Raw genomic sequence first — 12,459 nt, forward strand, 5'->3', positions numbered from 1 at the left:
CAGATGGGGAGGGCCTAGCTTGGGGTCGCACAGCAGTCAGAGGCAGAGATGGGGGACCCTGGGCACAGGGGAGTCCCCTCACTGAGGAGGGGCAGAGGAACACAGATGGGGGAGGCTGAGTGAGTCAGAGGGAGGCAGCTGCGCCTCGGAGGGCATTGGCTTCCAGCATCCCCAACCTGCTGCCTCCGTCTGCTGGCCTGGGGAGGGGACTCTCCACTGAGGGTCTCGGGATAGAAGGAGGTGCCCACATTCCCAGCATTCCGGGGGCCCTGAGTGTGCAAGGAAGCAGTGGTGAGCATGCTGGCCTCCAGAGGGGTGACTCAGGCCCACAGCTCTGGGGCCTGAGTCAGCCTGGCAGGACCCTGGGGAGGGAGGGAGAGGGAGGTGGTTCCCCCACCCCATCCCAGGAAGAGGGAGAAATGGGGGGCACAGATGAAAGAGGGTCTCTACGGGTATCAGCATACACGGGGGTGGCCAGGTAGGGGTGTGTGTGTCTCTCAGTGGGAGGATGGGGAGGGAGGCTCTGGGTGTGTCCCTGTCCCTCCGGACCTGTGTCTCAGTGCTTCTGTCAGCATCAACCTCTCTGTATGAGGGTATGCCTTAGTGAGGGCCAGGTTCTGCGATGTGTGTGTGTGTGTGTGTGTGTGTGTGTGTGTGTGTGTGTGTGTGAGAGAGAGAGAGAGAGAGAGAGAGAGAGACTAGGTATGGTTTTGTCGGCTTGAGTGTCCCACTTTGTTTGGGCCTTCAGGGCACATTTCTGCAAATGTCTCAGGGGCTGTTGGAGTGTGTGTGTGTGACTAAGTGTCCCACTGTAGGCCTGGTATCTGTCCTTCTTTGTGTTTGTGTGTTCATAGCTGTGACTCACTGTGTGAGCAGTGCGTTTGTACGTGTGTGGGGACAGAGATGGCAGCGTGAGGGACAACAGTGTGTCTTATGGCTCTTTTGCACACCTCCCTGTAGAGAGGTGACAATGTCAGCTCCTAAGTGTGCACCTCTGGGCGTGAGTGCGTCCTGAGGGACCTTCTTGTTTCCCTGTAGAATTGGGATGTGTCATGGACACTTGGGGTGTTTCCACTGTCTGTGGCTGTCTATGTGCATCTGTGTGTATGTGTGATTTGCAGCAGGTAGGAACAACAACTTTCTGCTTGTCTGGTCTCCTGGTGTGTCAGTTCCAGCCCCAATGGCCTCAGAGCGGATGAACTTGGGGTTCTTACTGGTCCGTGTGTGTATACATGTGTCTATGCCGCCTACAGGCACAAGGCAGCATCTCCATGCTTGTGTGCCTGCAGCAGCCCTGTGTGTCTATGCATGTTTAGCATCAGCCTGCATCCTGATGAATGTGTCTCAAGCAACCTGAGTGTGTCGAGCTGTGTCTTGAAGGCCTGGCTGTGTCTGTGTGGGAGCAAATCAACATCAACTGTATTTGCGTCCTGGTGTGTATCTGTATGTCCACTTCGACCTCGATGTAGGTTCATCGCTTGGTGGGCGCACATCAATCTGCATAGAGGTTTGTGTGTTTGTCAGCGTCAGGCTAGGTGGATATTGTGTTGCTGGGTGTTTACAGTCGATGTGTGCTTGATTGCGTGTTTGTTTACGTATGTGTGTGTGTCTCTGTGTATGTGCATCAGTGTTGGCCCAGAGTATATATGTGTAGTCAGTGAGTGTGAGCTGGTGTCGCTGCGCATTTGGGACACCATCTAGCCAGTGTGTGGCTTCACCAGTGCTGTTTCAGGGCCAGTAACAGCCCCTGTGCATTAAGTGTGATTCATGGTGTGTGTGTATAGGAATTCATCGCGGGTGCTGTGTCAAGGAATTCGGTCCGTTTGTGTGTCTGTCCCAGGATCTGACTCAGGGCGTGCCCCTCTCTCCTTCCATCCCTTCTGTTTCCTCGGAAAAAAGCAAAATGGGCTCAGGGAGGGGGGAGGGGGGAGGGCGGAGCGGGGCGCAAAGAGGGAGAGGGCCCCGTCCATCTGGAAAGCACATCTGGAGTCCCCTGCGGGAAGAGCCCGGGGAGGTGGGGGGTGAAGAGCCCGGGTAGGTAGGGGGTCCCCAGGCCCCTCTGCCCCTCTCTCCCCTTCCCTGAAGGTGTGGGCCTGCGAAGGGGGCGGGATTCCGACCCACCGGAAGTGCCGGAGGGGGAGGGGGCGCCCCGGTGATTCACGCAGGGGCAGGAATGCTGCGGTAGGAACGGACAAGGCTCCAGATCCCCCTCCCGCCCCAGGGCTCCTCCGTGGGCAGCGCCAGCTCCTGCGCGGTGACCCTGGAGGGCCCCCACGTGCCAGGTGGCTGGACGGGACCCAGGCTCCCGACCGGGCTGTGCTGTTTGTCAGCCCCCCCCCCCCCGCCCCCGGAGACGCGCGGGGGCTGCGGGCCGGGCACCTGACCTTGGCTGGGAACTGCGGTCTGGGCAGCGGAGCCGCGGAGCTTCCCTGCCCACCCCCTTCCGGCCTGGGCGCCCTTCCCTCCTTCCACTCCCTCTGCTGACCGAGAAAAGGAAACTTTGTGTCTGCGGGGAGCTGGTGGTGGGAACACAGCCCAGGCTCAGAACAAACGCAGGAGCCATACACACGTGTCCAGCATCCACACAGCACAGGGGACCACAAACACACTGGCCCAGACAGACAGACACAGATCTGCAGGCATGTATCCGGATTTTTTAAGACTTGGTCCTCAGTTGCTACTGTGGCGCAATGGGTTAGGGATCCCATGTAGGTCACAGCTGCAGCTTGGATTCAGTCCCTGGCCTGAGACTTTACATATGCTGGGCTGTGGCCATCACATGTTTTAAATTTTTAAAAATAAAAAGACTTGGTCCCCCTTACACCCTGGCACCCTGGCACCTGACATTGCATGTGTGCGTGTCTCTGTTTCTGTGTGTGTGAATCGGTGGGTGTTGTGTAGCTCTGTGTTTGTGCACCTGCGTCTCTTGTGTTTGTCTCTGTGCTTGTGTCTTTGTGTGCGTGTGTTTGCCTGTGTCCCACCTCCACCACACTGGGGACGAGAAGCAGGCCACCCCAGACACTCAAAAGTAGTTATTCAAGCCTCACTCACAAACTCGCCCACGGAATTACACATGCTCACCTTTCTCTGTACACACCCAGAAACGCTCATAAGTACACAAATATATTTTTATTTACACAAATAAAAAAATACATGAATTCATTCGCTCACATAACAAACTTATGGCGCATACACTGTGTGTCAGGCCATCTTGGGCCCTTGGGGATACAGCAGGGGCCAAATGCAATAGAAACCCCATGGAAAGGAGATTCCTCTTTTAAACAAGGTGGTTGGGGACAGAGTGACGGGAAGGTGGGATCTGAGTGGCAGATGGGAAGGAGGCCTGGAGGGAGTCACGAGGGTGTCTGGGGAAGGCTGTTCCAGGCAAAGGGAACTGGAGTGCAAAGTTCCCGGGGTGGTAACGTGCTTGGTGCCTTCCAGAAACACCAGGACACCAGTGGAGCTAGAATGACCGAGCCAGTGAAGAAGAGTGGGGTTGGTAGCAGCCAATCTTATACATGAACAAGCACCTCCACATTTACACACCCCCACAAGGACCTATTTCTTACGTGTGTGTCTGTTAGGTGTGTCTGCCTCTGTGTGTGTCTGGCTCAGTGTGATTGTGTCTGTGTTTCTGTAGGTGAGTGTATTTTGTAAGTGTGTATGTGTGTGTCTAGGTATGAGTGTGTTTCTGTATGTGAGTGTGTGTGTGTGTGTCTGTGTGTATAACTGTGTGTGTTGGTGCGTGTATCTGGTGTGTCTGTGTTTGAGTATGTGTTTCCGTCTGTGTGCATCTGAGTTTGTATGTGTGTCTCTGTGCATAAGTGTGTGCGTGGATGTGTCTATCTATTATGTGGTTCTGAGTGTGTGTCTATGTACGTCTGTCTCTGTGTGAGTGTGTGTGTGTGTGGGGGGGGGGGTGTTCGCTGGCCTTGTGTTTGGGGATGGAGGCCTGTGTTCCCAATGCATTGCCTCCCCTCCCCCCAGTTTCCCTTCAGGCAGCTGCCCGTGGGGGCTGCACTGACCCTGTCGGTGGGGGGGAGGGTAGGGGGCCACCTGTCCTGGCCTGGAACCCCTCCTTCCCCTCTCTGACACTGGGCCCCTCCCTCGTATGACTCCCCAGGCCTGAACAAGACTGCATCTTTCTCCTGTGAAGCCCATAATGCCAAGGGGGTCACCACATCCCGCACAGCCGTCATCACAGGTGACAGGAAAGGGAGTTGGGGAGCTGGGTGTCAGAGGGTGTGGGGTTTGGGTCAAAGGTCAGAGCTGGGGTAGAGGGCAGGATGGGGAGCTTTGGGCAAAGGGTCAGTTGGTCCCCTCCTCTGTCCACAGTGCTCCCCCAGCGGCCCCGGGACCTCCACCTGGTTTCCAGCCAGGCGACGGAGCTGGAGGTGGCATGGACCCCAGGCCTGAGCGGCATCTACCCCCTCACCCACTGCACTTTGCAGGTGAGACCCTCAGACTTTGCTGGCCTCAAGCTCACCGTCTTTCCACCCACAGCCACAAACCCTCATCCTCTCCCAGAGAAACCAGCCCTTCCCAGCCATTCATGTGTTGAGAGGGAGTAGAGCCTTGGGTTAAGCCAGGTGTCCTAGGTTCAAATCCTGGCTCCACCAGCTGCTGGCTGTGTGAGCTTGGGCAGGTGACTTAACCGCCCTGGTCTCAGTTCTCTCATCTGTAAAATGGGTATAATGCTCATATCTACCTGATAGCCTGGCTATGGGAATTTAGTGAGTAGGTGCAATTACCAAGCGTAAATTACTTTCTGGAAACGTGTAATAAACTTAGCTGCTTTCGGAGTTTCCATTGTGGCTCAGTGGTAACAAACCCGACTAGGATCCATGAGGATGTGAGTTCGATCCCTGGCCTCACTCAGGGGGTTAAGGATCCGGTGTTGCCATGAGCTGTGGTGTAGGTCACAGATGTGGCTCAGATCCCACGTTGCTATGACTGTGGTGTAGGCCAGGAGCTACAGCTCCTATTCGACCCCTAGCCTGGGAACCTGCATATGTTACATGTGCGGCCCTAAAAAGACAAAAAAAAAAAAAAAAACTTAGCTGCTTTCCTTTTTTAGTGTCAGTTCTATCAAGTCTGGCAGGAATGGGAGCCCTGAGACAGTGGGGCCCAGAGCCATCTCTGTCATCACTGGGTTCCCGCAGCCTTGTGCTCCCCCATCCCAGCCCTGATCCCCCTGGGTTGTCAGTGTCTGGGGGTGTGTCTGTCCCTCCACTGGACTGTGAGCTCTGGGGGTGAGCAGGCCCAGGCTGTCTCAGCCACCACTGGGTCCCCATGATTGCCGGAAAAATATCCAACAATTGAAATGAGCTGGACCCCACCTTCTGCACTGTAGTTTTCTGCTCTAGAGTAAGTAAAACAAGCCACACACATCTCTGAAGATGAGATCCAGTTCTGACCTGAAGTTCTCTGAGATCTGGGAGTTTAAATGGGGATGGGACAGCACCTTGATGGGAGATGACAATAATGAATAATGACCAGCTTCTGCTGTTCCCGAAATGGGAATGGCAGCGTCTCTGCAGCCCCAGGACTCAGGTTCGATCCCCGGCCTGGCACAATGGGTTAAGGATCAGGCATTGCCGCAGCTGCAGCTACGTTGCAGCTGTGACTCAGATTCAGTCCCTGGCCTGGAAACTTCCATAAGCCTCCAGGCAGCCAAAAAAGAAGAAAAATAAATAAATAATGACCAACTTTCACTGAGTGCCAGCTATGTGCTGGACTTTGTTTTTTGTTTTTTCTTCTTCTTTGTCATATGGAAGTTCCTGGGCCAGAGGTCAAAGCAGAGCCATAGCTGCTGGCCTATGCCACAGCCACAGCAACACTGGATCTGAGCCATACCTATGACCTATGCCACAGCTCACGGCAGTGCCAGATCCTTAGCCCAGTGAGTAAGGCCAGGGATGGTCGAAACTGCATCCTCACAGAAACTATGTTGGGTTGTTTTTTTTTTTGCTTTTTGCTTTTTAGGGCCGCCCCCGCAGCATATGGAGGTTCCCAGGCTAGGGGTCTAATCGGAGCTGTGTGACAGCCACAGCAGCACAGGATCCGAATCGCGTCTTCGACCTACACCACAGCTCATGGCAACGCTGGATCCTTAACCCACTGAGCAAGGCCAGGGATCGAACCTTCATCCTCATGGATGTTAATCAGGTTCTTAACCCACCGAGCCACGACAGGAACTCTGTGCTGGGCTTTTGTTACAGCTTTACGCAAAGCTTTATCCCCTCGAGTGTTTGTAAAGCAGCATCTATGGATACACCCATTTTCCAGATGAAGAAACTAAGGCTCAGAGTAATTAAACAACTTACCCAAGGTCACAGCCAGGAAGTGGCAGAGGTGGGCTTTGAATCCCTATCTCTCCAAAACCAAAGGATGCTCCTTGCCTCCTCAAAGACCACTTAGAGCCAGTTCTTGATTAAACATGAGTTGTCTTTCTTATAATTACCTGCCCTGGTGGACACAACCTCACTCACTTGTCATGGTAACCCTAGAGAGTAGTGGCTATTCATCTTCCCCTTTGTAAAACAAACTGAGGCCCAGAGAGGGGAAGTGACCTGCCTTCCCCAGTGGTTAAAAAGGATAAAACCAATTCAATCCCAGAAGCTGGGCTGATTTGGGCAGACTTCAGATGCCAGGTCAGACACCAGCTGTACCCCCAACCCACATCCATCCAGTGTTCTGGAGAAAGCAGAAGTGAGCCCCCTTCCCTCTCCAGTCTCACTTCCTGCTGTCCGGGGGGCTAAGAGTTCAAGGGGGAGGGTCATGGCCAGCCCGGGGAAAAGAGAAGTAGAAGTGGACAGGGGGAGGCTGACTGTCTGCACCCGTGTCCCCTTAGTCCCAGCAGAGGTTCCCCTTCTCATCCGTCACTGTGGGTCAGAGAGCAGGCGTGGAGGCCACCTCCCCCCGGCCTGCCACCCGCCATCTGCTTGCCACCTCCCCAGGCCTGGTGGGAGTGTCATCTCCCCCACGCGGTGGCTATGTGGCTTTGGACAAGCTCCTGAACCTCTCTGGGCGTCGGTTTCCTCATCTGTTAAATGGGAATGCAAAAAGAAATTGACCCCTCAGGGTAGTAGTGAGAAGGCAGTGAACTCACCAAGGGATGCGCTCAGCAGGTGCTTGGGACATAGCTGGAACTCGAGAAATGTTAGCGTTGACAAGCGGTGCCAACCACTTTACATGCATCGTGTCACTAAACCCTGCACTTTGACAGGTAGGGATTTTTGGAAGCCCATTTTCCAGAGACAGGAATCAAGACCCAGAGAGGTTAAGAGACACTCACTCTGGAGTTCCCGTCGTGGCGCAGTGGTTAATGAATCCGACTAGGAACCATGAGGTTGCGGGTTCGGTCCCTGCCCTTGCTCAGTGGGTTAACGATCCGGTGTTGCCGTGAGCTGTGGTGTAGGTTGCAGACACAGCTCGGATCCCGCGTTGCTGTGGCTCTGGCGTAGGCCGGTGGCTACAGCTCTGATTGAACCCCTAGCCTGGGAACCTCCATATGCCGTGGGAGCGGCCCAAGAAATAGCAACAACAACAACAACAACAACAACAAAAAGACCAAAAAAAAAAAAAAAAAAGAGACACTCACTCTAAGTCGCACAGCAAATAATATCCAAGCCGAGAGTTGGACCCAAAGGAATCTGGATTTATTTTATTTTATTTCTGCTTTTTAGGGCCACATGGGTGGCATATGGAAGTTCCAGCCTAGGGATTGAATCAGAGCAGCAGCTGCCGGCCTACACCCTAGGTGTAGCAACTTGGGATCCAAACCGCTTCTGCAACCTACACCACAGCTCATAGCAACACCGGATCCTTAACCCACTGAGTGAGGCCAGGGACTGAACCTGCATCCTTACAGATACTAGTCGGGTTCATAACCCACTGAGCCACAACAGGAACTCCCAGGAATCTGGCTTTAGAGTCTTAGCAATAAACTCCTTCCCAACGCTGTGCGGCACGGTTGGGTCTCCTGATTGCTCTCCAGGGTGGAGGCAGCACTCCTGAGCTGTGTGGCTCTGGGTTGTATGTCTGGGGCAGATTCGTGGCTCTGTGAGGAAGGACTAGACAGATGTTTTCCAAGCTGAGGCCCCTGCCATTCTCATGGTGCCAGTCCGAGGGGACCAGGTGGATGTAGCAACCTGTACTGCTGTGCGGGGTGTGCAGAGTTTGTGGCTTTTGCAAGTGATGCCAAAGCCATGTCGTGCAGCTAGGTGGTCTCCTGACTTTGCAAATGCTGACCTCCTGCCACTCACTTTGCGACTGCCCCACATCTTTTTTGGCTGCATCCACTAAAAAAAATGGAAGTTCCTGGAGTTCGTGTCATGGTTCAGTGGTTAAGATAACTGACTAGCATCCATAAGGATGCAGGCTCGATTCCTGGCCTCACTCAGTGGGTGAAGGATCCGGCATTGCCGTGAGCTGTGGTGTAGGTCGCAGATGTGGCCCGGATCTGATGTTGCTGTGGCTGTGGCGTAGGCCGGCAGCTACAGCTCCAATTCAACCCCTAGCTTGGAAACCTCCATATGCCGTGGGTGCGGCCCTAAAAAGACAAAAAAAAAAAAAAAGGAAGTTCCTGGGCCAGGGACCAAATCTGAGCCACAGCTGTGACCTATGCCACAGCTGTAGCAATGCTGGATCCTTAACTTACTGTGCCAGGCTGGGGAATTGAACACCCACTGCCACAGAGACAATGCTGGATCCTTAACCTGCTGTGCCACCGTGGGAACGCCTGCAACTGCCCTGCATTTAATCTTTAAGCAGTCCTGGCAGGCATTTGCTCCTCTAAGCCCCCATTTTCCAGATGAGGAAACCAGGCTCAGAGAAGGAAAGTCTTGTCAGAGGTGGCTTTTGCCAGTATGACAAAGCCACATCATGCAGCTGGGTGGTCTCCTGCTTCGTAAATGCAGGTGCCCATGTTGCACTAACATGTGCTGTCTCTCTCTCTCTCTCTCTCTCTCTCTCTCTCACACACACACACACACACACACACACATCCTTGCAAAGTTGTGTCATCCTACCAGGACCACCGCTGAGAGTTGTGTGACTGCCTCGGGCAACTGCTTGTCCATCGTGTCCTCACGCCCCTTCCTTCTCCCCAGGCTGTGCTGTCAGACGATGGGGTGGGCACCTGGCTGGGAGAACCAGACCCCCCAGAAGAACCCCTAACCTTACAAGCATCCGTCCCACCTCACCGACTCCGGCTGGGCAGCCTCCGTCCTCACACCCCTTATCACATCCGAGTGGCGTGTGTCAGTAGCCAGGGCCCCTCCCCCTGGACCCACTGGCTTCCCGTGGAGACACCCGAGGGAGGTAAGAAGGGACTGGTGGCGGGGAGATGTGCCTCGCTGCCCCGCTGAAGGGAGCACATCAGTGGCCCTCCCCCAGCATCTCTTCTCACCCATTTACCCCATGCAGCTTCAAGTTCCTTCCCGCCCGGTCCCTGACTCCTCAGCCTGGCCTCCTGGCATCTCTCCCAGACCTCTTTCCTGTGCTTCTGTTCTTGGGAAGCCTGCATGGGTTGCCCCCATGCCCTTTGTCCCCTGTCTCTACTTCCTGGCAGCAGGGGACGGGGTCAGGAGGAGGTGGGGGTGCCAGCTTCCCCTCTCCCCTGTCCTCCAGTGCCCCTGGGCCCTCCCGAGAATGTTCGTGCCATGCGGAATGGGAGCCAAGCCCTCGTGCGTTGGCAGGAGCCAAGGGCGCCCCTGCAGGGCACCCTGTTAGGCTACCGACTGGCCTATCGGGGTCAGGACACCCCCGAGGTGGGTGCTGCTGGCTGGGTTGGGGCAGAATGGCCGTTGGGGAAGGAGGCGGGGAGGAAAAGATAGCAGAGCAGACGCGGACAGTGGATCAGGTTGGGTAGGACGCAGTCACACTGTGCTTAAGAGGGCACATTCTCGGGCGGTGGAAGGGGTCGGGGAGAGGGTTAGGGAGTGGCTATTTATGAATTGCGCACAAAGCATTTCACCAGACATATTCTCCCTGTGCTGCTTTTACAGCAGATAGTTGCATAGCATCTTGAGGAAGGCGTCCCTCTTCCTAATTTGCACAAAGGTGCTATCTGAGTGAGCGGGGGCGCCCCTGGGGTGGAGAGAGGGGGTGGGAGAGAGGATGAGGAGTTAGAGGGGGTTGGAGCAATGAGGGTGGAAAGATGAGAATTCAGTTCTTCAGCAAAACTCCTGGAGTTCCATGCATGGTGCTAGGACTTGAGGACAGGGCAGGGAACATGACCAAATCCCAGTCCTGGCGGAGCTGATGTTTTAGTGGATGTAGGGATGGAGAATGGAAAAGAGAGGACAGGATGAGGGGTGAGGGGCTGGAGATGAGGGGTCTTTGAGAAAGATGGGCAGTTGAGGCTGAGGGTGAAGTCTTAAGAGGGAGGACCTGGGGCTCTGTTCTGATACCACATCTGGATGTCCTAGGTGCTGATGGATGTAGGGCTAAAGCGAGAGGTGACCCTGGAGCTGAGGGGGGATGGGTCTGTGCCCAACCTGACAGTGTGCGTGGCAGCCTACACCGCCGCTGGGGATGGACCCTGGAGCCTCCCTGTGCCCCTGGAGCCCTGGCGCCCAGGTAACTCCAAAGCTGTGCTCAGCCCCCTTCAACCTGCCCCCAGGGACCTTGTCTCTCCCAGATGCCTGTGACCTGCTCCCTGTACCTTTTAGCGTTACCCCCGTCTAGGCTCTGTTCCTACCTGGAACCTCACTGAGAGCCTCACTCCCTCACCTGTGTCTCACCAGTCTCACCCTCTCTGAGCGTGTCCTCCCTCTGTCCTTTCTCCTCACAGGACAAGGACAGCCAATCCACCAGCTGGGTAAGGGCTTTCACACCCCCTCTTCTCTCCCCCTTTCTTAATGTCCACTGAGGACTCCATCACCACGTATACCCTTTGCACATCTGTTTCATGTTTCTCAAACTCATCTCTCTCATCCTCTACTTCTTGGATTTGTGTGGTCCTTGCTGGAGGTGCCTGGAATGGCCCTGCATATTGTAGGTACTCAGTGAGTGGTAGATAGATGGATGGGACAGGATGGGATAGGATGAATGGATAGGTAGATGGATAAATGAATGAATGAGTGGTGATGGATGGATGGATGGATGGATGGATGGATGGATAGATGGATGGGTAGAAGGATGAATGAATGAATGAGTGAGTGGGTGGGTGGGTGGATGGATGGATGGATGAATGGATAAATAGACAGACAGATGAGTTATCCCCCTCACCTCCGTCCCTCTGGAATATTTCTCCAACAATTCTCAACATTCCTCCTGCACCCATTGTACCCTCCTGTACTACTACAGCCCACCTCTTGTAATGCAGCCCACAATCCTTAAATATTCCTTAACATGCCTTCCTGCATCTCTTTGCATATCCCTTCCGTACTAATTCCACCCTCCTTTCACATTCACTCCATGATGAGCCTTCATTCCTCACATGTGCCTCCCAAATGCAGTATACACCCACAATTCTCATTCACAAACTGCACGCTTCACACACAGACCTCCCACATTGCCAGCAGTGAAAAACTTGGAGTCCACACCACCCCACCCGCTGCAACTCTCCTTGCACACTCCTTCGACACTCCTTACACATTGTTCCCAGGCAATCCTGGCCCACGCCCCCTTTGTGTAGCTAACTGCACCAAACTCTTGGTACACTCAGCACACAGCCGTCCTCCATTCCTCACCCGCTCACACCTACCTTTTTGCACACCCTTTCCATTCATCCATGCTCCTGCTCTTCCCTTCCTGTGTCTCAAACCAAAGTTACGTTCTTACTAATCACTGCTCCCCCTTGGGTCTAAAACTCCTGGACTACTCCTCGAATACCCACATACCCCACATTCCTCCCACACCCTTCTGGCACTCTGCACACACTCCTTTGCCCAGCACACCCCTTTGCACATTTATTTCACTCTCATCCCTCGCTTTATGAAAACCCTTCCATCGTCATGACACATCCCTCAAAAATATCCCTTGGCCATTTTCCCTCAAGCCTCACTCCTTGCACATTCATTGCACACACCTCAGGCACCCATCCCACACTGCCTGCCTTCTCTGCCTGCTCATCTGTTTTCCATGCCCCAGTCCACCCTCCTTGCACAGTCATCGCACAGCTCTAGACTGCTTGAGATTTACTCACAACCATCCCAGGCTCATTCAGCCCTCCTCGCACACTCACAGCCTGTCCTGCACGAGGCTGTCACTCCCGTCCCACACTCCTTCCACGCTATCACACATTCCCCAAGTATCCATCCCACTCTGTCTCTCTTTTTATTTTTTGGCGGCACCCGTGGCATATGGAAATTCCTGGGCCAGGGATTGAATCAGAGCCGCAGTTGCGACCTATGCCACAGCTGCAGCAATGCCATGTCCTTAACCCATTTCACCACAGTGGGAACTCCATCCATCCCACTCTTAACTCACCTACTCGTGCTAAAGTGTCAC

General features: G+C 54.4%; 1 protein-coding gene across 3 annotated transcripts in view; it reads left to right on the top strand.

Moving 5' to 3' along the window:
• AXL (AXL receptor tyrosine kinase) overlaps positions 1–12,459 on the top strand; it is a 32,275-nt gene that overhangs the window by 3,676 nt on the left and 16,140 nt on the right. For 2 of the 3 annotated variants that reach the window (XR_014804764.1, NM_001128458.1), the window contains 6 exon segments: positions 4,124–4,204; positions 4,336–4,451; positions 9,114–9,324; positions 9,634–9,773; positions 10,434–10,584; positions 10,799–10,825. Coding sequence is in view for 2 of the 3 variants with exons in the window: in NM_001128458.1 (NP_001121930.1) it covers positions 4,124–4,204; positions 4,336–4,451; positions 9,114–9,324; positions 9,634–9,773; positions 10,434–10,584; positions 10,799–10,825 (726 nt within the window). In the remaining variant the exon portion in view is untranslated. 3 annotated transcript variants of the gene reach the window in all.

This window comes from Sus scrofa, chromosome 6, assembly GCF_054392235.1.
Source record: "Sus scrofa isolate SSC_HxYL_T2T_F1_AM1 chromosome 6, Sscrofa_HxYL_maternal_Yorkshire_Landrace_v2.0, whole genome shotgun sequence".
NCBI lineage: Eukaryota > Metazoa > Chordata > Mammalia > Artiodactyla > Suidae > Sus > Sus scrofa.